The sequence below is a fragment of the Pneumocystis carinii genome, assembly GCF_001477545.1.
Source record: "Pneumocystis carinii B80 chromosome Unknown supercont1.2, whole genome shotgun sequence".
Lineage (NCBI taxonomy): Eukaryota > Fungi > Ascomycota > Pneumocystomycetes > Pneumocystales > Pneumocystaceae > Pneumocystis > Pneumocystis carinii.
In genome coordinates, this window is record NW_017264714.1 from 170114 (window position 1) to 195845 (window position 25732).

The following is a 25732-nucleotide window of genomic DNA, read 5'->3' on the forward strand; positions in this document are numbered from 1 at the left end:
ACACTTGATTTATAACAAAACAAAAATATAAAGAAAAACAATATCTAACAAACAATATTTATCGCCATATTTTTCTATATCTTTTAGGCATTCTAATCTTTCAAAAACAAATTTAAACATCTTTTACTATACAAAAATAAAAAGTTGCTATCTATACATCCACAGGCAAAAACGACAAAGATTACAAATTAAATAGATTTTCATATATTTATTCAGCAAATCTCTAATTTAAAGTAAAAAATAATATCGATCTAATGTTATAAAAATGGCAGAAAATACACAACTTTCGTTTCCTCCAGAGTAGGTTATTTTTTTTCAATAACAAGAAAGATTTGAACACAGTTTTTTAGAGTTTATAAGAAAATTAATTATCGACAATATTATAAACATTTTCTTTCATCTTCTTTACGTCCAGATGGAAGAACATTTTTTCAATTTCGTTCTACTTCAATAAATACAGGAAGCTTTACTAATACTAATGGATCATCTATTGCAAGAATGGGAGATACCATTTTTGTCTGTGGAATTCAAGCAGAAATAGCGAAACCATCAATTAAACATCCTACAGAAGGATGGATAGGTTTTTTCCAAGTATAAATAAATAAATAATGCTTACTTCCTAGTTCCTCATATAATATTATCACCAATTTGTTCTGAAAAGTATAGATCAGGTCATAATCATGATGCTCAGGCTATATCACAAAAGATCATGTCTCTTATACAAGTGTTAATTTTTATTCATCATTTTCTATAAATAATTGCTTAAAGTTATTAGATCTAATATGTTACCATTATCATCTTTATTAATATCTGAAAATAAAGCTGCATGGATTTTATATGCAGATTTAATTTGCTTAAATTATGATGGAAATGCTATGGATGTTGCTTGGATAGCATTAATGAGTGCTCTAGAAACAACAAAACTGCCTACAGCAAAGTGGGATGAAGACATGGAACGTGTCATATGTGAAAAAAAGTATAAAAGTCTTGAATTAAATCAAAGACTTTTTTCAATGTCTTTCGGAGTTTTTGATGGGTATAGATTCACTTCTTTTTTTTATAAATTTTCTTAAGATACAGAAAATATATTCTATCAGATTTATGTGATGATGAAGAAAATTTAATCCCAGAAACAATTAATATAGTGATTGGTAATAACAAGCAATTATTTAATATTAATAAAACTGGAGGAACTTCAATGACGCATGAAATGATCTTATCATGTATAGAACTAGCTAAAAAAAGATATGATGAATTATATGATTTAGTCAATAAATCTAAATAATATATATTCTATAAAATAGTATTATAATTATATTTAAAAATAACCCTAAAATTTTGAAATCAAACCACTTCTTTAGCCAACTTTATATTTCTAATTAATTCAACATATTTTTGCATATCAGAACTACTCTCTTGTACAATCCAGTCGCCATTACAAATACATAATATTCTCATATTGTTACTATACTGTAAAGATGATAGTAGTTTCGGAGTAATTAAAAAACACCTTTTATCATTAATCAATCAATATTTTTTATATATTAAATTTACTGTGAAGTATTTTTTTTACTCATAACATCTACCAACTTTGCATGAACCAATCTTTCGTTTTTCTGATCCATACCTTGATTAATCTCATCAACTACTCGAAATGGCACCTTAGATATACTTTGCATAGCAATTAAATAAAAAATAGTTGAGACAGATCTTTCTCCTCCTGATTGTCTTTGAGACGTTAACAATTGGAGATTTTCATTGTCTCTAATATTAATTAGAGCATAGTAGCATTCTATTTATAATAATTATACCTAAATTTCACTAAAATTTCAACACGCCATTTATCAAATTCATCACTTTTACCAATACGAACTTCTCCAACACATCCTATATATTCAAATGCTTCAGAAAAACTGCAATTGATCTTATAAATTATATTATCTAGTCTTGGTTCCCATATTTTTCTCAAATTATTTATATCTGATTCTACTTTTTGCAATCGTGATTCATATTCCTCAATTCTTTTTTTAAGAACCTTAATATCATGTTCCCTTTTTTCAAATTGTGAAATAACATTAGGATTTGTCTGATATATAAATTCAAGTTTGATTTTCTCAATATTTATCTGTTCATTAAGCGATTCTTCAGTCATATCTTGTTCCATTTGCTATAAATAAATACATATCATTAATATATATACATATATATATACTTACATTTTCCATTTCTTTTCGTGTCTCTTCATCTACATTTTCAAGATTTTTTCTTGCTATTTCTAATTTATTAGCAGCAATACTTCTTAAATTTTGAGTTGTTTGTTTTACTAAAAAATCAACATAACTATATATTAATTTTAAAACCTACATTCTTCATAGGATTTCTTAATATCATCTATTTTTGTAACTATTTCAGTATTTTCTTCAACAACATCAACATAGTTCGCATTTGCTTGAATTTCACGAATGCTTGTACATATCATATCTTTTGTTGTCTGAAAAGCATCTAATATTAAATCCTAATAACATCAATTGAAATAATAAATTATGAAATATATTTACCTTAAGCTTAATTGCAGAAACTGAATGTTGCTCTACTATTTCATCCATTTTTTCTTTTAATTTTTTAATATTATCAGTATATTGATTAGAAAAAGATTCCAATGAATACAATGTTTTTTTAGTTTTCTCAAGTTTAATAACTTGAGAATCCCATTCTTTAATTTCTTTTTCCATACCTTCTTTTTTTTTTAATAAATTATTCTAAATAAATTAATATTATAAAAACCCTGTAATCAATACTTTTCTATTTATCTCATCATTAAATCTAATTTTTATACGTTCTTCAGTTTTCCTTAATTCTTGAATAGAATCTTCATCTTTTTTAATAACCAGTTCCAAATCTATTATCTGTTGTTCTAATAATTTTTTTGTCTCAGCATTTACTGTCAAATTATTTAAAAAAATTTTAAAAATGAATAGATCAGACCTGTAGTCTTAAATCTTTGTGCCTTTGTTACCAACTTAGTAACAGTAGAAACATCTTTTCTACCATACTTCGACTTTTTCATGGTATAATGAGTTCTTCCTGATATAAAAACAGGAAATATCAATTGATTTGCAGAATTGACACTTTGAGAAAGCTTTCTATAACACTCATCACTTATTTCATTAATGCTAACAGGCTAAAAATAATTAATAATTTTATAGTAATACGAGTAACTTACAATTCTGTGAATATTAGCAATATGACATAAGGTATTTAATACAGGAGAAGGTCCATCCACAAAGTCTAAAAGATAACCATCCATACCAAAATTTTGTTTGAGCTATTATTGTAAAACAAAATTTAATAATATTACTATTATAATTACTTCACTAGAAACACATGGTTGTTTTTGCATATCCAGACTTGGTGAGCTGGTATTAGAAAATTCTGTAGTATGCAATCTTAACTCACGACCACATCCTTCTTTTGAATCAACTAATATACGATTAAATAATATATAATCATCTCTGTTTAAAAAAGTAAATGCCTTTTATTAATATAATTTTTAAAATCCAGACATATTTACCATATAAGTATTTTTTTGAAAACAAGCTTCTAAAAAATCAGCATACTTAAGATCTCTAACACTAATTTCTAAATAGACAGGTTCGTAAACATGATCCTTAAACTTATTTCTATTATTAGATAGCCAAATTACAGCATCAAAAACATCACGATCATTTTGTTTTAACCATTGAAGTCTTTGTTCTCTAACATTATCAAGATCATCTAACCTAAAATTATAAGGAAATCTTATTGATATACCTAATAGTATATACTTATTTTGAATTTGTTTCAAAGCAACTTTAGATTCATTAATCCGATTAATATGTTCACCAATAACTGTATTCAAATCCTGCAACTCTTTTCTAATAATTTTTAGATGACCATTGACTTCATTCTAGAGCGATAAGCTTGCATCAAGTCCAAAAATCTATTTTACTAATTTATCTAAAATATCATTCATATAATTTTCCGAAGGTTTATCACTAATACGAGACTCTATGAAAGCAATTGTTTCCTTAAGCTCTTTAATTTTTTGATCTCGCTCTTTTTCTCTTCTTTTTTCAGCTCTAATTTCACCAGAAATATCTTTAATAGAGTTATCCTAAATTACAATTAAATTTTTAATATACATACAAATAAATCAGATATATTACATATTCATCAAAAGATAAAATCAAAGAATCTAATGCACTTTTTTGACAATTTAAAGAATTCTTTATTTCATTATTTTCTGCTACATATTGATTCAAGGTAGCCTCCATTTGCGTTTTTTTTCGAAAAAAAGGATCATATTCCTTAAGAATTTTATCCAATTCAGCCTTTTTTTCATTCCTTAAATTCTTAGAATCATAAAATGCTTTTCTAGCCTCAGAATATTGTACAAAAGGAATTTTAAAATTCAAAATTTCAATTGTCTTCAATATAGCTTCTCTTTCATGAAAACGCTCTACATCACGACGAGTAATAGCCTGTCTTTCATTCAAGTTCTCTAATTGAGCTTGATCCATAGTTTTTGCCTATCAAATTTAATTTCATAAAACATTAATAAACATTTTACAAACGCTTAAATCATTTTTTTGTGAAGCCCTTAATTCAATTAATTTTTCATGTTGAAGTAACATCTCCACATCACCAACTGCCCTTTCTGTTTCTTTTAGCAACTTTTCTGGTGTTAATTGCGCAAATTCACAAACTTTATCTTGTGGAAGAAAATGACTAAAAATATTAATAAATAACATTCTTACAAACATTTTAACCACCATAAATTATCAATCTGTATATTAAGATCATCCATTTTCTCCCTAACATATTTAAGACTTGATGGTACACCTTATCCACTATTTAACATATAAATTATCTTTTCTTTTATTAACTTGCCATTCAATTCCCAAGAACTAGTATTATCAATATGAATTACCCTAGAAACAATGATGTTTGGCTCATTATCTAATCCTTTTAATTCAATCTCAATATGTGCCTTTTCTGATCCAAATTTAATATATTCATTAACATCTTTTGCACGCCCAAGAAACTACCCATATTTAACAGGATTTTAAGAATAACAAATATACACTCGTATTCCATCCAAGTCCTATACAAATAGCACAAACAAATGTGCTTTTACCACTCCCATTAGGCCCAATAATCATATTAAGATTGGGTCCCGGAAAAAACTCAATTAAATCATATGTTACAAAATTCTCTAGACGTAGACGAACAATAGATCCATTCATATATCCACTATAAAATCAGGAGGCCAATTTATATATAGCTTAAAAACCTCTGATCAGATGTATTCATATATCTAGTTTTTTGTCGCTTAACCATAGTTAAAAAGTTAAGTTCATAAACATAACAATGTCTAATAGGAATATCATAGACCTTAATAGGTTTCCAGGTTAGAATATTTATAGTTTTTAATAACAAAATTATAAAATTTTAATAAGCTTTAAGATCGAAGATAATAGATGTATAGAAGTATATATTTATATAAAACAAAGTCCTAATTAAATATTAATGAAATAAACAAAGGATTAAATATATAAAGAATATTTTTAATCAACAAAATCCCATTTAGCAATATTGACGGTACTAGAACCAACATTTCTTATTATGCAGTATTTTTCTTTATCATGAAGTAAAGTTTTTGATATTTTATGTAATGCAAAACACCCAATAGCAGTTGTTTTTCCTCTTTTTAAATTAAAATTGCCAGTTGTTACAAAACCAAGAAGATTATCAGATGATGGACAGAGAGGATACTATATAAATGAAATATTAATATAAAATATAAAAATAATAGTAATAATACATTTTCATCACCAAAACATATTATTTCTTTTGAAAAACGACTCCAAATTTCTTTTTCTTCAGCAGGAATAGAATAAACTCTAGCACAAGAATCAGGACAACCTCTTCGTAACATAGTAATCTTGACAATAAAAATCAATTTCATAGATTTATATAGATTTGTATCAAATTTAGATTTGACATCAACACCAGAAACTAAATGTAGATCCATATGTAGTAATTTATTTTCATTTTCAGAATTATCAGAATTATTTTTGCTAAAATTTAAAAATAAATAACTCCAATCACAAATAAATGGATTTCCAAGTTCGCCTTTCCCATCCTTTGTAACAACAGAAGACCATGATACTCTCTTTGCAGGAGGTTTTTTCTTCCATTCAAATTCCCTATATTGAGCTTCAATTTTTTCATTTTCATCACCAGCCAATGTTCCATGATAATCTGATGGAAAATAAGGAATTCCCTCTTCAAACTCCAATTGATGCTTTTCTTGTATTCCACCAAAACGAACCCTTGGAATATGCATTAAAGAGTGCCAAAGATGAGTTATCCAATTCCATGGTGCAAGTATTGTCCAACAAATTTCACAACGAAAAAGTAAAATAGGTATATCGTAAGGCACAGAAGATTCAGAAGATTCAGAACGAAGGTGATTTATACGCTGCTGAGAAAGCTGATTTTTTTGACATCTCATGCGAGCTTCACTATCAAATAGTCGAGAAGAAGGTATTAAATCATCTTTCCAAGATTTAATTGACACATCAGAAAAACCTTTATCATTATTTATAATCCTAGGAGGAAACCTACTCATTAGAAAGATCAAATTATGTAAGAAAACATACGTTAATCGAGGATCTCTAATATCAAGAGGAATAACTATACCTATAGGAAGCGATTTAATTTGTGATACATATTTTATTTCTGACCAAATCTAGAAAATTCAATAATTTTTAAAATAAGCATAATAGATACTTGAGATATTGTATCTGACATTTTAACATCAAACAAACATTGCAAAGCTAACGTTGACGCAGGCCCATGAATATCTATACCACCGATATCAAACCTACAATCTTCAACCTTAACATTCTCCAAACATGAGGCTTCTTTTATCTGAATATATACTTGTTTAAAAGCTACTGGATGAAACCTAATCATGACACATTGAGAGTCTCCAATCTTTTGCCATAAAAAAAGTGCAGGACAAATAAGAGAAAGAAAATTAGAATCTTTATGATATATCATAGTTTGGCAGAATCGAGTGCCCCTCGTATATCTTTCTCTAGTAACTCCAGAATCACTTGCTGTAAACTGTTGTAAAACACGTTTTAAATTCTCAATTTCACCCCATAAACATATTGTACAAAAATAACTTGTATCAAATGCAACAGCACCACTTATATTAGCAAACTTATGTGTTGGACGATATGATTTTCCAGTAGGCGTCTTTGCTATAGAATAAGACCATTTTGTCAACATTTTAGCACGTTTAACATGCCATAAATGTGTTGGAAGCCATGTTTTATCTTTTTGTCTTTTATAAAACCTTCCTTTTACCTTTTTTACTTTTGGGAAATCCTCATTACTTTCATTTAATTCATCTTTTGGAACTTCAGATGCTAAAACATTCCTAACTCCAAATTTCCTCAATTTATGAACCGTCAAAAGATGCATCCTTTTTCTCCTCCTAATCCTTTTCTTTTTCAATGCATTTCCATTCTTGATCTTAGAATATTAGAGCAATAAATCCTCAAAAAAAGGTTATACTTCATTTTTTGCTCTAATACGTAGATATTTTGGCACTCTTTTAAAATTATGAGATGCTGATCTTCTTCTTAAAAACCTAGGCAAGCTTTGAAAAGCCCTTTGTGCTGATAATTGACTAAAAATATCAATATTTAAGGAATATATCATTCATTAACCACCGAGAACATCTCATTGCCTCAAAAAGTGATCGAATTTCAAACTTTCTTGAATTCACAAACGACTTGACATCAATACACCCTTCTCTAATTGCTATTCAATCCATTCCTTAGCCATTTCCCGGCCTTTATTCAAAAATACAAACCCGGGGAATCTGATTCAACCATAATCATCCTTAAGTTCGAATTTTTTGCTCTTTTTTTAGTTGATACTGCATCTTCTGAGTTCTCTTTACTGTTTCTATTAAGAATATCTTCTTTATCCATTTAAAATATTATATTTTCCAGCTATTTCATAGATATTTTTTGTCTAATAAGCCTTTAATATCCGTAGATTATAGCTCAGCTTATAAAATTTTTAAAATTTAATGGAACAGCATATTTTAACATTCCCTCCAAAAGAACTAACAAAATACTCTTCTTTAGATACATATGGTCTTCTTTATTCTGTATATACAGATCTACTTTTATCTCAGTTCTGGTTAGAATTAAAAATTCATTGTTTACCATCCAACCGCTCAATTATTGAAGGGATTTCACCTCAAAACCATAAGACTACATATGTTTATCCATGTTCATATGAGGAAAATGTTTCTATAAGAAAATTAAGTGAATTATATGAAGAATTTCGAAATATACGTGAAGATGAACAACCATTGTTGCTAGGAATTGTAAGCCCAGATAGCACAATTGTTTATTATAAAATGAACGAAGGATTAGCTAAGCCAAGGAAAAATGACGAAGATTGATTTAGAAAGCGATATATTTTGTTGAATTGTTTGATCAATAGAAGAAAACATTCCTCGTAACAGCAATGTTGAAAAAATACAACTACTAAATATAATAAATCATTTGTTTGAGATTGAAATGTGTAATTTTACTGTTTTAGCACCTATTATTTGAGAATGGTCTATATGTTAATATGTTCAATGAAATTATGAAAAGAAAAGGTTAATGAGAAAAAGAATGAAAATGTATTTTTGAGTTATATACCATCGAAAACAATTAAATTATCATTTCTAGCGCATGCTATAAATGTTTTAGCTATAAACCAACCAGATCTAATGAAATATTACTCACTTTCAGAAGGAACTTCATAGCCTCCACTTATGCAACAATTTTTTAGCTTACTTTTTGCACCAATAACACTATTAACACAAACTATACATCCATCTAGCCTTACACTAGAAAACTTTAATAAAAAACCAAAAAAAAAAAGACTAACCTATCTTCAATTTTAACATTATTCATAATAATACTGTTAACTACAGTGACCGATTTCCCCAAAATGCAATTGGCACCAATAACACTCTTTTTTACATTACATCGCTCATCAATTTTCGTATTCTCGCCAACTAAAGAATCCGCTCCAATGATAACTTTTTGGGCCATTTTTGCAGTTGTACATACTCGAGGTTCTGCAGATATTTTTGATAACTATAAATATATTAATATCATTTCTTTCTCTAAAAAAAAAAGACATTTCTGTTAAGATCTGTATATGCCTGAATTGTATTTGAACGCAAGCAATATCGATTATCAGGAAGCAAATATGAAATCACTCTAACTGGCTTCTCATCTAAACTATCAGATCCAAGATTATATCCATAATTACGCGAACAAACTAAACAAAGTAAATAAACATATAAATCTAAAACATTTCTTGTATTATTTTTCATACGTTCTTTAATATTATATCGTTTCAATAAAAGAGATTGATACTGGAATTTAAGAAGCAATGGAATTAAATCTTCTTGTATTGAAGATATTCGCTCATTCTGAACAATAAGATCCAATACCCATCGTTTAAAAATATAAAGATGTGAATCCCTCAACGTACTCGTAACATAAATTCGTGGATATCTCCAACAGTTAAATTCATATTTCTTTTCTAAAAAATAATCTACTTCCAAAGCATAGACATTCGTACAATAAATTCTTCATTCACTTCACCCTCTGATTTCACAAAAACCAATGAATTATCTGACTTATTGATACCAAAAAACATTTTTCGATCTACTTGTTTTTTATTCATAAACCTATCAATTTAAAAAAATACCTGAATCCTTAGATATAATAAAATTCTCATCCTTAGATATATCATACAATAAAAACGTAACTGTAGGCGTATGAATCCTATGAAAATCCAAAATTTCATGCGGAGGAAGATTCATTATTAAATCACAACTTAATATAATAAAATCACTCTAAATATACTTATTAACTCCTCCTCTTCCCTCAATTCATCCCATCATACTTTTATCTTATCATGAATTTTTCTTATAACATCTGCCGTCCCCAAAACATCATCTACACCACTCAATGCATAAACCTGGACTCTAATATGTCCATCATATACATTTCTCAAGTACGATGAAAGGCATGATTCTACTTGAGTTTGACAAATAACCATTACACCTATTCTTTCTCAAAACAAAAAAACCCTCTTATCCACATATATATACTCAAAAATCCTGCTTCTTCACACCATTTCAAGACGTACCAGATCATAGGCTTGTTTGCAATCGGCAGCAATGCCTTGGGAAGATTATTTGCTTCTGTCAATGGATATAAACTATAAAAAAATGAAAAAAAAACGCTGAAAAACAATAAATAACTTACCCAGTACCAAATCCTGCAAGAATAATAGCCTGAAACCCGCATGGTCCAGCTGTTTGACGGCTTTTTATCTGAGTAGCCATTTGGTGAAGTCAGATTAATATGAGGGAGGTTGAGCGTATCGAAAAAAAGCAGCGATCAACGACAGAAAAATGAGAGAGCTGTAGTGAAGGGAGATTAGGGGGATATTTATAGGGAAAAAAGAGGAAAAAAGAGGGAAAACAGAGCGTTTAATATGATCAAAGGGTAATTGAAGGGTTAATGGAGAGGTCACTAAAAAGAACGGGAGAAAAAGATGAAAATTTGATGGATTCAGCATCAGTTTTTGAATTTACAAATTTGGGGGCAGGAAACGAGGTAGGACGCTCGTGCCATATAATCCAATTTAGAGGGAAAACGATTATGGTAGGGTATGTCGAAAAAACGGGAAAAAAAGGTTAATTATGGGGGTAGCTTGATGCAGGAGTTCATCCGGCATATAATGGGCTTTCAGCGCTTCCATTTTATGATGAAATTGATCTTAGTACGGTGGATATTTTACTTATTAGCCAGTTAGTTTGATAGGATGTTTTTTGAGCGAACTGATGGGGGTAGTTTTCACGTAGATCATGTAGCATCACTTCCATATGTAATAACCAAAGTATAAATGTTAATAATGAAGTAAAACATTACTAAATATGAAGACAAATTTTAAGGGAAGAGTGTTTATGACGCATCCTACAAAAGCTATATATAAATGGTTGCTTATGGATTTTTTGAGAGTTAGGTAGATTATAGTAGCAAAAAAAAAAAGAAAAGAATGGAATAATTGATGAAAATAGCAATACGACATCAGAAGAACATTTATATGAAGAAAAGGATTTAATAAAATCGTTTGAAAAGATAGAAGTGGTTGATTATCATTCAACGATTGAAGTGAATGGGGTTAAATTTACGCCATATCATGCAGGACATGTACTTGGAGCAGCAATGTTTTTTATAGAAATAGCGGGAATTAAGGTGAATATTTTAAGGATAATTATAAAGTTTAATAATAATAATAGATACTTTTTACGGGTGACTATTCAAGGGAAGAAGATAGACATCTTATACCAGCGGAACTTCCACCAATACAGCCTGATATATTAATAACAGAATCAACATATGGAACAGCATCACATCAACCAGTATCAGAAAAAGAATCGCGATTAACGAGTATATATATTATTTTAAATATCAAAAACTGATTGATTTAGATATAATCCATTCGATTATTCGTAGAGGAGGAAGAGTTTTGATACCGGTATTTGCACTTGGAAGGACTCAAGAATTGATGTTAATTATTGATGAATATTGGCATAATCACCCTGAACTTCATTCTATTCCTGTTTATTATGCGTGTAGTTTAGCTAAAAAATGTATGACAGTGTATCAGACATATATTAACACAATGAACAATAAAATCAGAAAAGCATTCGAAGAAAGAAATCCTTTTATATTCAGATATATTAGCAGTTTAAAATCATTAGACCGGTTTGAAGATATCGGACCCTGTGTTATGCTTGCATCGCCCGGAATGCTACAAGTATGAACTTAAAATGGGTTTAGTTAATTATAACACATTGGATAGAATGGTGTTTCTAGAACACTTTTAGAAAAGTGGTGTCCTGATCCAAAAAATGGTTTAATTATCGCAGGATATTGTGTAGAAGGAACTATGGCAAAAGTATGCGTAAAACAATAAATTGTTTATTTTAATTAACAATTTAGCAAATATTAAATGAACCTTCAGAAATTATTTCACTTACTGGTCAAAAAATCCCTAGGAGAATGACAATTGAAGAAATATCTTTTGAAGCTCATGTCGATTATATACAAAATAGCCAATTTATAGATCTTGTAAATGCAAATCATATTGTAAACTTTGATTTTTATTATGTTATTTTTTAATAAAAAATTAGATCTTAGTACATGGAGAACAAAATAATATGGGTCGACTAAAAAGTGCATTATTAAGCAAATATTCTCATAGGAAAAATGAAGTTCATGTCTATAACCCCAAAAATTGCGAAACATTAAAACTCACATTTAAAGGAGATAAAATAGCTAGAGTATTATAAACCATTTATTTCTATTATATTCTTATATATTTTAGACAATAGGTCATATTGCAGAAACTCCTCCAGAAAACAATCATGTTATTAGTGGAATAATGGTTCAAAAAGACTTTCAGATAAATATTATGGCATTAGAAGATTTAAAAGAATTTGGCGGGCTAACAACAAGTATTATTATGCAACGTCAGACCCTTTCTTTTCACGCAAGTATTGATGTTTTACATTATCATCTTGAACAAATGTTTGGTGCAATCGAAGATGAAATAGATGAGAATAATAATAGAGTACTTAAGGTAATTTCCCCCTTATCTATGTATTTTTTGATATATTAGATTATGGACATAATATCCATAAAATGTCTTCAAAAAAACATCCTTTCATTAGAATGGCTAGGAAATACATTAAATGACACAATTGCTGACACTGTTCTTGCAATTATTCTCTCTGCAGAAATAAATCCTTCTTCTATAAAAAGTAACCCTCTAATATTATATAAAAAAATCATAATATGAATTTTAGCAACTTCTAATCATAATAATCACTGTATACACTCCAATTTTGACAACGAAGAAAAAAAGAACAGAATAGAAATGTTTCTAAAATCTCAATTCGGTCATGCACTTGTCATTAACAACGATATTTTCGAAATTCATATTGATAATCATATCGCAAAAATTAATTTAGAAACATTCAATGTAGAATGCGCATACGAGCCTTTACGAAGCAGAGTCTCTCATGTTCTAGGTGGCGCAATTGCAACTATAACTCCATTTTCAGACTCTTAAAAATAATTATAAAAATATGTAACATAAAAAATTCAACTCTTAATATTTATAAAAAATTAAATATTTAATTCAGAAAAAGTAGGTCTTAATCATTACAAATAAGATCAAAAATATCTTTTTTTTTATATTTCTTATATCTATTAACATTTTTTTCCTGAAGCGATCTACAACAAATCAATCAGCACTTAAAGATATAAAAAATATATTAAAATATTTAAAGGGAATTAAGAGAATTGAAAAGGTTTAATATATTTTAATGACAGGAAAAATCAATGAAAAAGCAGGTTTTAGAGCTGATCAGATCCAAAAAGAAGTTAAAAAAGAAGCACAAGTATATATATAAATGAATAAAAAAGATAAGGAAAAATAACATAATTATAGGACAAATTTCTACGTAAACATGAAGAAAAGAGCATTTTAAGATTTTAATATGAATGATAGCATTGGTTAGATCGTCAGACGAGCTTTTAGAGCGATATAAAGATGAATCACCATCATTAATTCTTCATATGTATCCTACACATTTTAGATTTGAACAACAGGCAAATACGAGATCTTTATGAAAGTATATTATTGTTTCTAACATAAAAAGGATGGGGTGTTTCTTTATAATAGTCCTATGAAAGTATATAATTGAGGAAAATAAATGAAAAGTTTTAATTATAGAAAGATAATTTTGGAATGTATTAGAATGGAAACAATACCTCCAGAATGTGTTGAAATATTTAGAGATATCAGAACTCGTTTTTATGAAGGTAATTTTAATATTAAAAGTGATATTTATTTTAATGAATTAAAAAGGATGTTTAATTGTACAAATACGAGACCATAGACAGAGTGCAGATGAGAATTCTAATCAAAATGGAAACAAGGATACAAAAGTTGTGAATGAACATGTGATTCCTTCAAAATCGCCTCCTAGAAGCTTTTCTACAATAAATGTTACAGAAAAGGTTTATTATACAGTATTAAAACCATCATCAGAAACAATATGGGCAGAAATGTGCCTTTTTAGTGAATCAACAGGCGGAAAATTTAACGATGAAATGGCCATAGAATTTGAGTCGCAAATATTAGTGAATAATTTAAGTTTTTATTTATTATTTTTATTAAAATATCACTAGATAGCAACTACGCCTGTTCTTTACCTACAGCCAGCAACAAACCCAATGGTTATGACAAGAATATTTTCAGAATTATGTGAACTTATACCTCCAATTATGAAAAAAAGAAAGCAAAGTCCAACTAAAAAAATTGATGAAGCGAAAAAAGCAGAAGAAGAACAACTTATGCTAATTATGGATGAAAAACAAGGAAAAAGTTTTCAGCCTAGGTATATCATACAATATTATTTTTCAATTAACTATAATGTTAGCTTTACACGTCTTGCTTTTATTGAAAAATTCCGTCATAAAAGATCACGAGCTTATCGCAATTTCAACCTCTCTCAGATTTATCAAAAACAAAATTCTCAAGTTTCTGCTCCTAACGTTCTTAACGATGATCCATCTATACAAAAATTGCAGCAAAGAAACGCCGTACTATCATCTGTTGCTAATCCTTCTACAATTAAACCTATGTTAAAAGTACGATCTGCAAATATATACACAAAAGAACAACAAAATATACTAAGAGCACAAAAGACAATGCTTCAAATTAGAACAATGCAACTTAAACAATCTGGAATGCCTATTCATCAAATAAATGAAATTATTCAACAACAAGCTGCACAAATGGGTATCAATATACAAGAAATGTTTCCACCCACAAAAGGTATCATTACTTTTAGAAAAATTAATATCATAACTAATAATCATACAAGGAATTCACACACAATTATAGTTCATATGTATATATTCTTCCTCTTTATATATACTTGATATTTTCTCTCTATCGGGATCAATAACAAATATTCATTTTTTTAAAGAATAATTGTTTTATAAAGCTCAATAACAGGTCAATAAGCTTAAGAATATATCAGACAAGTGGTGTATACTTTTTTTTTCTTTTGGAATGGCATCAATACTTGCACAATATCAGACAGATATTTCGTCGCTTCATGAAGAATGTAAAATCTTATTTTTTCTTAGAAATACATTTAATATAGGAAATAGTAAAAAGACTCAAATCAAAGAGAGATGATTTATTATTAAGAATGCTTGAAGAGCCTCCTGCTCACGAATATACTTATGGAAAGGCACCTCAAGATTTAAAACCGATCAAAAGTGAATGGAATATTGAAAAAATATACAGATTGTCAGGAATTACATTCTTTATTCCATCTAATCCAGAAAAATATTTACATTTAAAAAAAAAATCGGTATATAAACTTGTAGGAGCTAGAATTGATATTTTTCATAAAGGTAAATTATATTAAGACAAATAATAAAATGTAACATAGATTATTATAGGTTCTATTTTAAACTTAAATCTTTACATATTTAAGATGATTTTTAGGCGTATTTCTAGAACCTCACTATTTGATCTTTCGCGTAGATACTATATTATCACTATATAAACATACCATACCTAATTTTATTGATATTGATTTACTTATAAAAAAATGGCTAAACAAGGACATCAACGTAAATTACATGTTTATTAAAACCTAATAATAATATATTTTCTAGATATTTCTCATTTTAATACGCAAACAACTTCTTTATTATACAATTCGTTCGTCTCATATTCGTGAATTAGAAACGGTCTTTTCTGACTTTACAATATTATGTGATTCTTCTGCTACATTAGTACAAATAAAAAATCAGTAAAATTATCTAATATTTCAAATTTAATCTCACTAATTATTTTTTCATAGAAAATATACTATAAATATCAAGTTTGGAGATACAAATATTGACAAAACAATCATTATAAATTCAAAAGGAGACAGGGAAATAGATCTCGAGGAAAAAATATCTAATAATGATCTTATTGCTCTTCATCATCTCTTAAAATAATCACTTTATATTATCATCTCTATTATACATAGAAACTATCTACCTTCAAATACATTTATATCTACCTATTTCCTTCACAATATTTAACTTTCATTTCATATATTTCTTTAACATTCTTCCTTATCTCCTCAGATAAATATTTGTTGATTATCTTGATAATCGACGTGAACCTACAAAAAACAAGTGTTATAAAATAACAAGAAAATAGCCTTAAATAAAGGCATTTTTCCAATAAATAAATAAATAATTTGTATTATAGACGTGCCTTATATCCTTTTTACAATTTGAACGGTGAACAGAGGATATTTATTGATTGAAATCGAGTGTTTTGGTGTATTATAATATTTTTTGGTAGAAGAAAAGATGCTTAGAAGGAGTTTTTTTATATTATTACTATGTATTTCATCTGTTTTTTCATTCCAGAATCATATTTCATTGGTTGATAATGTTTTTTATTCAAGAAACTATGAGTCATGTTCAGATAATCCATTAATTGAGATTACACATTTTTCAGGGAAATATTATCATAAAGAACTATTAATGGAATTTGAAATGTCAGGAAAAAGTTCAGTGGATGATAAGATAATGAGTATGCTTAATTTTTAGTGAAAAGTTAAGCTTAAAAAAACAGTAACATTTTTGTTTACAGTACATGAAAAAAAGCATATTAAACAAACATATGATCCATGTGTTATTAAGATTCCAGGACTATGTTCTATAGTCTCAACACCATATTTTTTAACCAAAGGAGTATTACCTCTTTCAGCAGAAGAATCAAATGTTCCAGGTTTTAATATGATTAGCTTTGCTTTAAAATGATTAAAAGCGCTAGAATTTTTTTTTAATATCCCGGATTTTCAAGGAGAAGTGTATTTTTATTTTCATTCAGCAGTGACAGGGAAAGAATTAGGTTGTTTAAAAACAGATATTGTAAATAAACAATCATTTCATAATAATATTATAACATGGATATGTCTTGGATTTCTTGGGCTATCTGCTTTTACATCTTTTATGGCATTTTCTTCTCAATCTAGCTTTTCATATGCTTTGCTAGCAGCATCTCATTCTATTCCTGGGCTATTAACATTTTGGAGTTATTTTCAATTTTTAGCGACTATTGCAATGGAAAATGTAGTATATCCGACTTCTTTAATAGCATGGGCTTCCAATTTTTCATTTTCTCTTGGGCTTATTGAATATTTTCAGGAACTTATATATCTTTTTAATAAATTTGCGGAGAAACATATACATCTCAGTTTAGGAAATGCTAAAGGAAAAGAAAATAACATTAATTTTTCATTATCAAACTCTCATCAAGGTATTCAAGGACAACTTAATTATTTGAAAATAGCTAACACTAATGCGTTTATAATATCAATTATTTGCTTTGTTTCAGCCGTTATAGGATTTCTTATCATTTCTACAATTGTATGTTTTATTACGAGGATTATTAGACGAAATGAAATTTTTATTCGAAGAAACTGGATGAATTTTAACCTTTTGTCAATTTTAAGATTGGTTAATTCCATAAATACTATAAAAATTTACTTACTTTTCCAGCTTGTTATTAATGTTTTTGGAATATCATTTATTTCTATTTATCAGCTAGCACTACATGATGCTTATCAGCCTAAAATACTCTCTGCGTTTTCGCTACTTATATTTGTGGTACCAATATTAATTCTAAGCTTATTACATTTCTTTCGTAGTCATTTTAGAAGATTGGATTCAGAAATGACTGCTAAATACTGGGGCTGGCTTATCGTTGAATATAATTCTAAAAAACAACATTTTTATCTTGTTTTTCTCACTTATTCTCTTTGTAAAGCAATTCTTTTAGGACTTTTCAACTTTCCATCTAAATCACAAACAATCTCACTTTCTATAGTCGAATTATTACATTTATTAAGCATATTAATATTATTTCCTTTCGAATCTATTAGAGCGTATATTCTTGAATTGCTTCTTGGAGCAATTAAAACATCATGTTTAGGAATCATTATTACATTTTCCCTTAATATATCGGTATATATATATATATTTATTATTCTTATTGTTTTAAATCTATATTTAGGAATTATTACGAGCATTGTTAGGAATGACAATTATAATGATATCTACCATAGGCTTATTGACTTTGTTCATTTTTACTCTATGGAACTTCATTATCGTTTCTTTTTTAGCTATTACCAAAGATCATATTAATCACCACTCTTTTAAAACAAACACTCTATCTGATAAAATTCATAATTATAAACAAAAAGTCTTTAAACAAAACAAATTCGGAAAAGTTTTTGGTTATGATCAATATCTTTATCCAGAAAAACAATATTACACTTATTCTTCACAAAGTTCTAACTCTACTGCTCATAATTCCGAACAATATTATATTAAACAATATCAAAAGTAACACCACATATCTTCTCAAACAATATTGAGGTAATATAAACGTTGTATAACATCGTATTATATATCATCTCAATTCTTCTATTTATTATTATACATTTAAAACATTCTCTCTTAAAACTTAATACATTCAATATCATTTTCATTCTCTTTCTATAACTTATTTTAATATAATTATGTTTCAACTCTTATATGACTCTTTATCTTAGTATTTTTCATCTTAGCGATAGCCAACTACACATAAATTCTTGAGATGGAGAATCCAGTAAAAAGGCATAAAAACATTGGTTTTCATGATAAATTACTAATATTTATAGAAGAATTGACTTAGGTTTATATATATTTCGTTTTTGAAGGGTTTTTTTTTGATAAAAACTAGTAGATTTAACTGAAAACAATCTGGGTCTTTTTAGAACGCTTCATCAGGTCATATTTCCAATAACTTATGATGAAAGATTCTATGAGGATAGCTTAAAGATGGGAGAATTGGTTAAACTTGCATATTTTAATGATATATGTGTCGGATGTATTAGGTGTCAGTTGGAAAATAAGAAGCTATATCTTATGACGCTTGGGGTTTTAGCAGCTTATAGAGGTCTTGGAATAGGTATTTTATTGTCAAAAATATGATATGTTGTTTATTTTAAAATTTAAAGGACAAAAACTTTTAAACCATATATTAGAACAAGCAAAAAAATTAAATATAGAAACTATTTATTTACATGTATGGACGGAAAACAAAGATGCTATTGAATGGTATACGAAGCGAGAATTTTGTATTTTAGAAACATTGTCAAATTATTATACAAAAATTCATCCGGGGACAGCCTATGTTTTAGAAAGGAATATTATATATAATTGATTCATAACGAAATGATCAAAGATTGTTGTTGTTTTTACCTGATATTTTTTATTCTAGATATGTTTTTGTTGAATATGTTCTTATTTGAAAGCAGAAAGTAAGAAGGAGTTTTTTTTCATTAATAACTGATTATACAAAACACAATACATGTTAAATTTACAAATTAATATATATGAAAATCTTTCAAAACGATTTATAAAAGAAATTTTTAGTAATAATTATAAGCTATACAAAGGGATCAACCCAAATAATAATTTAGAGAAAGGAACTTTTTTTTCAAATATACATTGAAAGTATAAATTCCATAATCAATGTTTTACATGGATTCAAATATAAATAGAAGAAGAAATAAAAAGATATCCAATTTCTGGTGAAAATATAAAATAATAATAATTCTATTACTCAAAAAAATATATAAATAAGAATTAATATCAATTTATATGAAAATAAAATCAAATATGGATTTAAAAATATTATGCAAAATTATTTGCTACGTTTTACACAAAAAGTTTCATAAAATCTAAAATAACAGGTTAAATTTTTAACAAAAAAAGCAGATCAATGCAACATTTAGTTGTCATAGCATCTGAATCTTTCAAATTTAACAAAACATTGAGATGTTATAAGGCATTATTATTTGTTAAATTCTTAAATAGAGCTTACTTGATTTAAAGGTAAAACCAAAAAGCAATAGAAACAAATAAAAGACCATATACAAACAAATGAAAAATATGTGGCCTATTTTATAAACATTTCTATTTTGAATATCTCTATAAAAATGAAGAATATGGACTTAAAACAAATACGTTACTTGAACATAACCAAGGAAGAAGGGAAACTTTCTATTAAATTACAATAACGGATTAACTAAAATCTCATGTAGTATTTTCATCATCAATTGGATATAGTGACATTCTTTCGCAAAAAGGGACTTGGGAGCTCATCTCCATCTTCCCAAACATTCTTTTTCCACATTTCCATAACAGTTGGTCGTGGATTTCGAAGATTTCTGGTAGTTTCAGGATTTATTTCAGCTCTTAAAAGCCCTTGACTATGAATTGGGGAATCAAGAGTTTTCCTATGACTTGGAGAAGCTCTTAAGCGACTAGGAGTAACTGGAGTTTTATTTGAAGCAGTATTAGATAACTTTGATGTGTTTTCCTGCAATGGCTGGCGGATAGGTATACTCGATATTGTTATTTGTCTTCTTTCTCCCGGAGAAAAACGAGTCGGTGATAATTCAGATAAATTGCTATCAATAGTTACATGACGTTTATCCTTAATAGAAGATAAGGAATGAAGTGATGCGATTGTATGCGTGGATGATACTATAGATGGTCTATTTGTAGTTCGTTCTCCAGAATGTCCCGATTCTTGTGTTTTAGAATAAAGTCGATCAATTTCCGTCTGTGATCGACAAACATGGGCTTGAATAGCCTTTCCTAAGTTTATTTCTTTTTCATATAATATTCTTTCTTTATTTTTAAGCTCTTCTTCTTTTGCCAAAACACTTGCTTCTCTCTTTAACAAATGACTTTCTTTTGCCTTTAATTCTTTACGACTAGATACAAATATTAATATAAATGACCAAATAAATAGATACTTTACAGTTCTAAGATTTCCAATTCTTTACGATAAGCCCGAAACATATCAATCATTAGTAGATCAGAGGCCATTGGCCTTCTTTTTGGATCAACAGCAAGACACCATCTTATTGTATCTCTAAGTGTCATAGAATATAAACCAGGAATTGGTGGAAATATTCCTCTTCGTATCTTGTGATTCAATTCAGGTTGCGTCATTGCTCGAAAAGGCGGTAATTTCGTACACATTTCATACATTGTGCATCCAAGTGCCCAAATATCAGATTTCGCCGTATAGGGTTCATGATTAATTATCTCTGGTGACATATAATATGGCGTTCCAACATATGTTTGCGCAAATGTTCTAGATGGATCATTTAAAACCCTGGAAAGTCCAAAATCTCCCAATTTAACATAAATCTCTCCATCACGAAATACTATCAAATATATCAAAAAATCTTAAATAAATATCCTTGTTTCAAATATTACTATTGTCCGGCTTAATATCACGATGAAGTATAACTGATGATGATGGAGACGGCGTCGATGATACTAAAATATCCGATGACGGCGCATCCACCCCAAAATGACATCGGTATAATGCTAATGTCAACTGAACAAAAATACTCCATAATATATTCTCCGGAATAATAGAACTAATTTAATCTTAATACATCTTTATCTTTCTTTCTTTTCTTCTTCTTTACTTCTCCTGTTGACATTCCTTAATAAGACTCCCAAGATCCCCATTCTCACAAAACTCCATATATAAATAGATCGTATGGTTCATCCGATCTATACTCCTTCCATAATATCTCACAATATGTGGATGTCGCAGATTCGAAAGAATCTGCACTTCCAGCGCCAACTGCTTCCGTTCTCTCTCCTCCATCTTCCTATAATGAATCTCCTTACGGGCAAATACCTGTTTATCTATAAGTCTCTCCTCTTTTCCTCCTTTTAAACTACCATCCCATCCGATCTTCTTCTAACCTTTTTTCCATCAAAATTCATCAAAAAAAATCCCCAAAAAAACTACCTTTCGAATTAATCCAAATGATCCATGTCCGACCACTTCAAGAAGGTCATAATCCGTGTCATTGACCCCTTCTGAGCTCTCCATTAAGGTGGTTTAAAGACGATCAGATGTGAGACGTTGTCCAGACGGTGTTTATAGTCGGGGTTGCCGAGGCAACAAGGGGTTGTTATAGCAACGCAGGAGGGGTGGAGGGGAGGTTGTTATAGTAACGGGGTTGTCACAGTAACACAGAAGTTGTTATAGTAACACAGAAGTTATAGTAACAGAGAAGTTAGTTATTATAGTAACGCAGGAGTTAGTTATTATGGTAACAGAGGAGTTATCAATACTAAGATTAAAGATTGTTATTATAAATAGGAATATTTTTATAGTGAGATAAGACTTGTGTTATAGTAAGGAGACGATTGTTATAGTAACGCTACGATGTTATAATAAATCTACGTTGTTATGGTAACTCCACGTTGTCAGAAGTAATACAAGTAATATATGAATATTGTGGAGTTAGTTGTTATAGAAACAATGGGTTATTATAGTAACAAAGGTAACAAAGGTAACGAAGGCATTATAGTAACGTTACATTGTCAGAGTAGAGTATCACTGGGTCAGAGTAGCACTGGGTTGTCATAGTAACACTTGGTTGTCACATCAACATAGAGGGGTCGCCACATCAACGTACGTCTCCTCAGATGAGCATAACTCTCTTCATAATAATATAAATATTCTTACTACAATTCAACTATTATCATAATCCAACTTCACTATCTCTATAATAACACCCATTTTGTTATAGTAAAGTTACTACTAGTTACTACTTTACTATTAAGACAGCGTTGTCATGACAACACGAAGGTTGCTATAGTAACACGCACAAGAAATCAACCTCAATAAAAGAAACAAAGTAAGACAAGCACTAAAAAGAGGTTAAAAGGACGTTAAAAAGGGCGAAAAAAGAGGTAATAAAAGGGATAAAAAGAAATATTTTTAAGAAACAATTAATAAAGTAAAAGATATGTTTAGTGGAGATACAGGATCAACACCTTTAAACAATGTGTCACCAATAAGTGTATCATCAACGATATCTAGTATTGAACCATTAGGATCTCCAGCAATTAGAGGATATGGAATGTCATTATTAAGTGGACATTTTAGATCACAAAGTCAACAAGAGAATTATTTTTCTCGGAGTAATACACCGGATTTATCGGTTGGAAAGAGGAAATATGTACCATCACATCTTTCTCAGCTTCCATATAGGGTATGAATGAAGAGGAATGTATTTTTTAGGAAGTTTTTGGTAATTTTTATGTATAGAAATCATATACACCAGATCGTTCTAGTCCGTTAGTGAGTCAACCGTCATTTACGGCGAGACCATCTACGTAAGTATAAAAAAGAATGTATGAGGATTCTGAGAGATTTAAGATCGAGTATTCGAAAGATATCTACATCACCGCCTAATTGGTTTGGAGGGCCTAGTTTTGGGACGCCGAAGTTTTTAAATGATTAGTATATTTTTTTAGATTAATAATTATTAGATCGAATTCGAGGAGGGGAAAAGCAGGTCATAAGATTCAAGAAGAAGAAGCACCACCGGTTGAATCACTTTATGATGTGGAAGGGAATATTGTTATGAATTTAGAATCTAATGAAGTTTCAGAAAGCAGTAAGTTTTTAAGAAAACGAAATCGACTAAATGAAACAGAATTTAATTCGACGCCAGAATCAACTAGGATTAAAGAAACACCTAAATCATCTATACCAACAGCAGTTATTTTGTTTGGATTTCCAGCAACATTAACATCTCATGTTATTTCACATTTTTCAAGATATGGCGAGATTTTGGATCATTCTTCTACGGAAAATCCAATGTCAACGGGTAGTAATTGGCTTAAAATAACATATGCGGATGAAGAATCGGCAAACAAAGCAGTTTCATCAAATGGAACTATTATAGGTGGAACATATATGGTAGGATGTATATTTGCACCAGTTGAAGAACCAAATACCAAAACAGACAAAGATATAGACATGGTAATGGATTTAGATGCGAAAACACCGTCATCTCATTGTTCAATTAATCCAAGACATTCATTAACACATATATCACATCAAGAATCTCCTAATATAGTACTTAGAACACCATCGAATACCTATAAAACTAGTTCATGTAATGGTCAACGAATAGAGGTATTAGGTTCAGAAGGAATATTTAAAGAAACACCGGATAAAACATATTCATGGATAACATGGTCATCTGTTAATAAATCAACTACACAAGAACATCAACAAACAGAAAACAAAAGTCAATGGAGTAAAAAATTAGTACGCGGCATTATGGAATTACTTTTCGGTTTTTGAACATTTCTAGTAAGATTTTTATTAAATTATTAGAAATGTAAAATTCATTTATTAAAAACGACTACACTATATATTATAATCATTTCCTCTCTATTCAATATCGTATAAAGCGTCGCTTTATATATATATATATTGATAATATATTATTAAATAATTCACTAAAATTTATATCTTTCTACAATTTATGCAAATGCATATGTCTTTTCATATTGCTTTGTGAAAAAAATGATCGTTTACAATCTTCTACTGAACATGTATACGGCCGTTCAGCTGTATGTTTATGAATATGTATTTTAAGATAGCTAGGCCGTGAAAATATTCTAAAACATTGAGGACATACATTATGCTCATATGGAGCACAAAATCTAATATTCCTCTTGTTTTTATCCTTATTTGTTTCTTCTATTAAGGATGTTTTAAATGATTGTTGTAAAGAATCACTTGGTGTACAAAGCAATTCATGTATATCTAAACAGCAGGTTAATGACGAATGCCCTGATTTCTGTTCATTAGAATTAAATAAAGATGAAATCGGTAGCGATGTCATCTTTTCTTTAACTTTCAATGACTTGGATAATTTTGGTGGAGGTAAATATAAAAAAGAACAATTGTTTGGTAATAAACTTTGTGAATAAAGACTGGTAATACTAGGTAATGAAATTGGAATGGAATGATCTCTATATGGCAGATTATTCGAACACATTGATTTTTTCTTTACTCTTCCATATTATATAATCTGTCCATTCTATAACTTTATCAAGAAAAAAAAACATGTATTTAAATGATTTGGGAGCCGGATGAATTATTGCCCCAAGATTTTCTATATCAATCTAAAAAATAAACCTTTAAATTATTTTAAACAGGGCTAAAGGCTAAAATAATTAGCCTTATTTTAGTTAACTTTTTTCTTTTAGAAGACCCTTAAAAGAAAAAAAACAAAGAGCTATAAAAAGCCTTATTTTTTAACTAAAACAACCTAATCTATATTTTATAAACTTTAGAAGAAATGATACATTCTAAATATTTTGTTTAATTTTTCTATATATCAAGCTAAAAAATAAGATAGCGTAAAACATGGATATTTAGAAATATTCAATAAAATAGATTAAAAAGATTCATGTCAGAACGTATTAAAAGATAATATAACATGATTACAGTGTAAAGGATTATTTTCAAATGGTTTCAATGATTCATTTAAAAGTATTTTAATAAATATAAAAAAATACAAAAAAAGATTAAA

General features: G+C 28.6%; 15 protein-coding genes across 15 annotated transcripts; 10 read left to right on the forward strand and 5 right to left on the reverse strand.

Annotated features, from left to right (window-relative positions):
• The first annotated feature begins 219 nt into the window (after positions 1 to 219).
• On the forward strand, positions 220 to 1330 carry T552_00373 (hypothetical protein). The gene is made up of 5 exons (XM_018368988.1): positions 220 to 300; positions 351 to 580; positions 624 to 726; positions 776 to 1036; positions 1081 to 1330. Exons 1-5 carry the CDS (start codon positions 266 to 268, stop codon positions 1283 to 1285), a joined length of 834 nt encoding a protein of 277 aa, XP_018227254.1. The 5' UTR covers positions 220 to 265; the 3' UTR covers positions 1286 to 1330.
• T552_00374 (hypothetical protein) lies at positions 1301 to 5371 on the reverse strand. Its single transcript, XM_018368989.1, has 19 exons — positions 5333 to 5371; positions 5124 to 5292; positions 4930 to 5083; positions 4812 to 4881; positions 4614 to 4767; positions 4206 to 4568; positions 3989 to 4153; positions 3825 to 3946; positions 3572 to 3779; positions 3371 to 3532; positions 3224 to 3325; positions 2986 to 3181; positions 2799 to 2941; positions 2559 to 2759; positions 2365 to 2515; positions 2217 to 2323; positions 1812 to 2167; positions 1555 to 1764; positions 1301 to 1510 (listed from the first exon to the last, which is right to left on the reverse strand). The coding sequence occupies exons 1-19, from the start codon at positions 5350 to 5352 to the stop codon at positions 1345 to 1347; spliced, it is 3219 nt and encodes a 1072-aa protein (XP_018227255.1). The 5' UTR covers positions 5353 to 5371; the 3' UTR covers positions 1301 to 1344.
• Positions 5372 to 5560: 189 nt separating this feature from the next.
• On the reverse strand, positions 5561 to 8097 carry T552_00375 (hypothetical protein). The gene is made up of 6 exons (XM_018368990.1): positions 7788 to 8097; positions 7630 to 7744; positions 6835 to 7587; positions 6705 to 6793; positions 5864 to 6665; positions 5561 to 5813 (listed from the first exon to the last, which is right to left on the reverse strand). Exons 1-6 carry the CDS (start codon positions 7799 to 7801, stop codon positions 5607 to 5609), a joined length of 1980 nt encoding a protein of 659 aa, XP_018227256.1. The 5' UTR covers positions 7802 to 8097; the 3' UTR covers positions 5561 to 5606.
• A 23-nt stretch (positions 8098 to 8120) lies between these two features.
• T552_00376 (hypothetical protein) lies at positions 8121 to 8579 on the forward strand. The gene has a single exon (XM_018368991.1). It carries the CDS (start codon positions 8153 to 8155, stop codon positions 8531 to 8533), a length of 381 nt encoding a protein of 126 aa, XP_018227257.1. The 5' UTR covers positions 8121 to 8152; the 3' UTR covers positions 8534 to 8579.
• Positions 8580 to 8768: 189 nt separating this feature from the next.
• Positions 8769 to 10530, reverse strand: T552_00377 (hypothetical protein). The gene is made up of 10 exons (XM_018368992.1): positions 10407 to 10530; positions 10250 to 10359; positions 10042 to 10202; positions 9844 to 9991; positions 9692 to 9800; positions 9466 to 9647; positions 9266 to 9408; positions 9010 to 9221; positions 8865 to 8968; positions 8769 to 8813 (listed from the first exon to the last, which is right to left on the reverse strand). The coding sequence occupies exons 1-10, from the start codon at positions 10484 to 10486 to the stop codon at positions 8770 to 8772; spliced, it is 1293 nt and encodes a 430-aa protein (XP_018227258.1). The 5' UTR covers positions 10487 to 10530; the 3' UTR covers position 8769.
• Positions 10531 to 10603: 73 nt separating this feature from the next.
• On the forward strand, positions 10604 to 13329 carry T552_00378 (hypothetical protein). Its single transcript, XM_018368993.1, has 13 exons — positions 10604 to 10808; positions 10857 to 10954; positions 10998 to 11043; positions 11087 to 11169; positions 11225 to 11402; positions 11447 to 11597; positions 11639 to 11967; positions 12013 to 12108; positions 12153 to 12299; positions 12344 to 12493; positions 12538 to 12792; positions 12832 to 12973; positions 13019 to 13329. Exons 1-13 carry the CDS (start codon positions 10665 to 10667, stop codon positions 13282 to 13284), a joined length of 2085 nt encoding a protein of 694 aa, XP_018227259.1. The 5' UTR covers positions 10604 to 10664; the 3' UTR covers positions 13285 to 13329.
• Positions 13330 to 13479: 150 nt separating this feature from the next.
• T552_00379 (hypothetical protein) lies at positions 13480 to 15161 on the forward strand. Its single transcript, XM_018368994.1, has 9 exons — positions 13480 to 13615; positions 13666 to 13678; positions 13726 to 13826; positions 13877 to 13909; positions 13955 to 14039; positions 14086 to 14360; positions 14409 to 14617; positions 14660 to 15057; positions 15107 to 15161. The coding sequence occupies exons 1-9, from the start codon at positions 13541 to 13543 to the stop codon at positions 15124 to 15126; spliced, it is 1209 nt and encodes a 402-aa protein (XP_018227260.1). The 5' UTR covers positions 13480 to 13540; the 3' UTR covers positions 15127 to 15161.
• Positions 15162 to 15251: 90 nt separating this feature from the next.
• Positions 15252 to 16288, forward strand: T552_00380 (hypothetical protein). The gene is made up of 5 exons (XM_018368995.1): positions 15252 to 15352; positions 15399 to 15647; positions 15742 to 15869; positions 15915 to 16051; positions 16103 to 16288. Exons 1-5 carry the CDS (start codon positions 15298 to 15300, stop codon positions 16242 to 16244), a joined length of 711 nt encoding a protein of 236 aa, XP_018227261.1. The 5' UTR covers positions 15252 to 15297; the 3' UTR covers positions 16245 to 16288.
• A 319-nt stretch (positions 16289 to 16607) lies between these two features.
• On the forward strand, positions 16608 to 18654 carry T552_00381 (hypothetical protein; the record flags this gene model as incomplete). The annotated part of the gene is made up of 5 exons (XM_018368996.1): positions 16608 to 16833; positions 16876 to 17031; positions 17077 to 17762; positions 17805 to 18269; positions 18319 to 18654. 5 exons carry the CDS (start codon positions 16608 to 16610, stop codon positions 18652 to 18654), a joined length of 1869 nt encoding a protein of 622 aa, XP_018227262.1.
• A 208-nt stretch (positions 18655 to 18862) lies between these two features.
• On the forward strand, positions 18863 to 19558 carry T552_00382 (hypothetical protein). Its single transcript, XM_018368997.1, has 4 exons — positions 18863 to 18923; positions 18968 to 18981; positions 19030 to 19257; positions 19307 to 19558. Exons 1-4 carry the CDS (start codon positions 18904 to 18906, stop codon positions 19510 to 19512), a joined length of 468 nt encoding a protein of 155 aa, XP_018227263.1. The 5' UTR covers positions 18863 to 18903; the 3' UTR covers positions 19513 to 19558.
• Positions 19559 to 20073: 515 nt separating this feature from the next.
• On the forward strand, positions 20074 to 20371 carry T552_04066 (hypothetical protein; the record flags this gene model as incomplete). Its single annotated transcript, XM_018372117.1, is given in 3 exon segments — positions 20074 to 20151; positions 20169 to 20186; positions 20207 to 20371. 3 exon segments carry the CDS (start codon positions 20074 to 20076, stop codon positions 20369 to 20371), a joined length of 261 nt encoding a protein of 86 aa, XP_018227264.1.
• T552_00383 (hypothetical protein) lies at positions 20361 to 22260 on the reverse strand. Its single transcript, XM_018368998.1, has 6 exons — positions 22135 to 22260; positions 22065 to 22088; positions 21803 to 22020; positions 21585 to 21751; positions 21121 to 21532; positions 20361 to 21073 (listed from the first exon to the last, which is right to left on the reverse strand). Exons 1-6 carry the CDS (start codon positions 22216 to 22218, stop codon positions 20407 to 20409), a joined length of 1572 nt encoding a protein of 523 aa, XP_018227265.1. The 5' UTR covers positions 22219 to 22260; the 3' UTR covers positions 20361 to 20406.
• A 360-nt stretch (positions 22261 to 22620) lies between these two features.
• Positions 22621 to 22882, forward strand: T552_04067 (hypothetical protein; the record flags this gene model as incomplete). Its single annotated transcript, XM_018372118.1, has 2 exons — positions 22621 to 22675; positions 22725 to 22882. 2 exons carry the CDS (start codon positions 22621 to 22623, stop codon positions 22880 to 22882), a joined length of 213 nt encoding a protein of 70 aa, XP_018227266.1.
• Positions 22883 to 23143: 261 nt separating this feature from the next.
• Positions 23144 to 24492, forward strand: T552_00384 (hypothetical protein; the record flags this gene model as incomplete). The annotated part of the gene is made up of 4 exons (XM_018368999.1): positions 23144 to 23389; positions 23446 to 23513; positions 23557 to 23625; positions 23670 to 24492. 4 exons carry the CDS (start codon positions 23144 to 23146, stop codon positions 24490 to 24492), a joined length of 1206 nt encoding a protein of 401 aa, XP_018227267.1.
• Positions 24493 to 24621: 129 nt separating this feature from the next.
• Positions 24622 to 25239, reverse strand: T552_00385 (hypothetical protein). The gene has a single exon (XM_018369000.1). The coding sequence runs from the start codon at positions 25193 to 25195 to the stop codon at positions 24668 to 24670; it is 528 nt and encodes a 175-aa protein (XP_018227268.1). The 5' UTR covers positions 25196 to 25239; the 3' UTR covers positions 24622 to 24667.
• Positions 25240 to 25732: the final 493 nt, after the last annotated feature.

Coding starts and splice junctions, on each gene's coding strand:
- T552_00373 (XM_018368988.1), top strand. CDS start 266: ATGGCAGAAAATACACAACTTTCGTTTCCTCCAGA. Junction 301..350: donor CAACTTTCGTTTCCTCCAGA/GTAGGTTATTTT, acceptor ACAGTTTTTTAG/AGTTTATAAGAAAATTAATT. Junction 727..775: donor ATCATGTCTCTTATACAAGT/GTTAATTTTTAT, acceptor TAAAGTTATTAG/ATCTAATATGTTACCATTAT.
- T552_00374 (XM_018368989.1), bottom strand. CDS start 5,352: ATGAATACATCTGATCAGAG. Junction 4,882..4,929: donor TAGTTCTTGGGAATTGAATG/GCAAGTTAATAA, acceptor ATAGTGGATAAG/GTGTACCATCAAGTCTTAAA. Junction 4,569..4,613: donor CACAAAAAAATGATTTAAGC/GTTTGTAAAATG, acceptor TAAATTTGATAG/GCAAAAACTATGGATCAAGC.
- T552_00375 (XM_018368990.1), bottom strand. Junction 6,794..6,834: donor TGTCAGATACAATATCTCAA/GTATCTATTATG, acceptor TGAATTTTCTAG/ATTTGGTCAGAAATAAAATA. Junction 6,666..6,704: donor ATTAGAGATCCTCGATTAAC/GTATGTTTTCTT, acceptor TCTAATGAGTAG/GTTTCCTCCTAGGATTATAA.
- T552_00376 (XM_018368991.1), top strand. CDS start 8,153: ATGGAACAGCATATTTTAACATTCCCTCCAAAAGAACTAACAAAATAC.
- T552_00377 (XM_018368992.1), bottom strand. CDS start 10,486: ATGGCTACTCAGATAAAAAGCCGTCAAACAGCTGGACCATGCGGGTTT. Junction 10,360..10,406: donor CTTGCAGGATTTGGTACTGG/GTAAGTTATTTA, acceptor ATTTTTTTATAG/TTTATATCCATTGACAGAAG. Junction 9,409..9,465: donor ACGATATAATATTAAAGAAC/GTATGAAAAATA, acceptor TACTTTGTTTAG/TTTGTTCGCGTAATTATGGA.
- T552_00378 (XM_018368993.1), top strand. CDS start 10,665: ATGGAGAGGTCACTAAAAAGAACGGGAGAAAAAGATGAAAATTTGATG. Junction 10,809..10,856: donor TTAGAGGGAAAACGATTATG/GTAGGGTATGTC, acceptor TTATGGGGGTAG/CTTGATGCAGGAGTTCATCC. Junction 10,955..10,997: donor GATATTTTACTTATTAGCCA/GTTAGTTTGATA, acceptor TGATGGGGGTAG/TTTTCACGTAGATCATGTAG.
- T552_00379 (XM_018368994.1), top strand. CDS start 13,541: ATGACAGGAAAAATCAATGAAAAAGCAGGTTTTAGAGCTGATCAGATC. Junction 14,361..14,408: donor AATTTGAGTCGCAAATATTA/GTGAATAATTTA, acceptor AAATATCACTAG/ATAGCAACTACGCCTGTTCT. Junction 14,618..14,659: donor GGAAAAAGTTTTCAGCCTAG/GTATATCATACA, acceptor CTATAATGTTAG/CTTTACACGTCTTGCTTTTA.
- T552_00380 (XM_018368995.1), top strand. CDS start 15,298: ATGGCATCAATACTTGCACAATATCAGACAGATATTTCGTCGCTTCAT. Junction 15,353..15,398: donor TTCGTCGCTTCATGAAGAAT/GTAAAATCTTAT, acceptor TATAGGAAATAG/TAAAAAGACTCAAATCAAAG. Junction 16,052..16,102: donor TTAGTACAAATAAAAAATCA/GTAAAATTATCT, acceptor ATTTTTTCATAG/AAAATATACTATAAATATCA.
- T552_00382 (XM_018368997.1), top strand. CDS start 18,904: ATGGAGAATCCAGTAAAAAG. Junction 19,258..19,306: donor TTATAGAGGTCTTGGAATAG/GTATTTTATTGT, acceptor TAAAATTTAAAG/GACAAAAACTTTTAAACCAT.
- T552_00383 (XM_018368998.1), bottom strand. CDS start 22,218: ATGGAGAGCTCAGAAGGGGTCAATGACACGGATTATGACCTTCTTGAA. Junction 22,089..22,134: donor CATTTGGATTAATTCGAAAG/GTAGTTTTTTTG, acceptor GATGGAAAAAAG/GTTAGAAGAAGATCGGATGG. Junction 21,752..21,802: donor AAGGAATGTCAACAGGAGAA/GTAAAGAAGAAG, acceptor AGATTAAATTAG/TTCTATTATTCCGGAGAATA.
- T552_00385 (XM_018369000.1), bottom strand. CDS start 25,195: ATGTGTTCGAATAATCTGCCATATAGAGATCATTCCATTCCAATTTCA.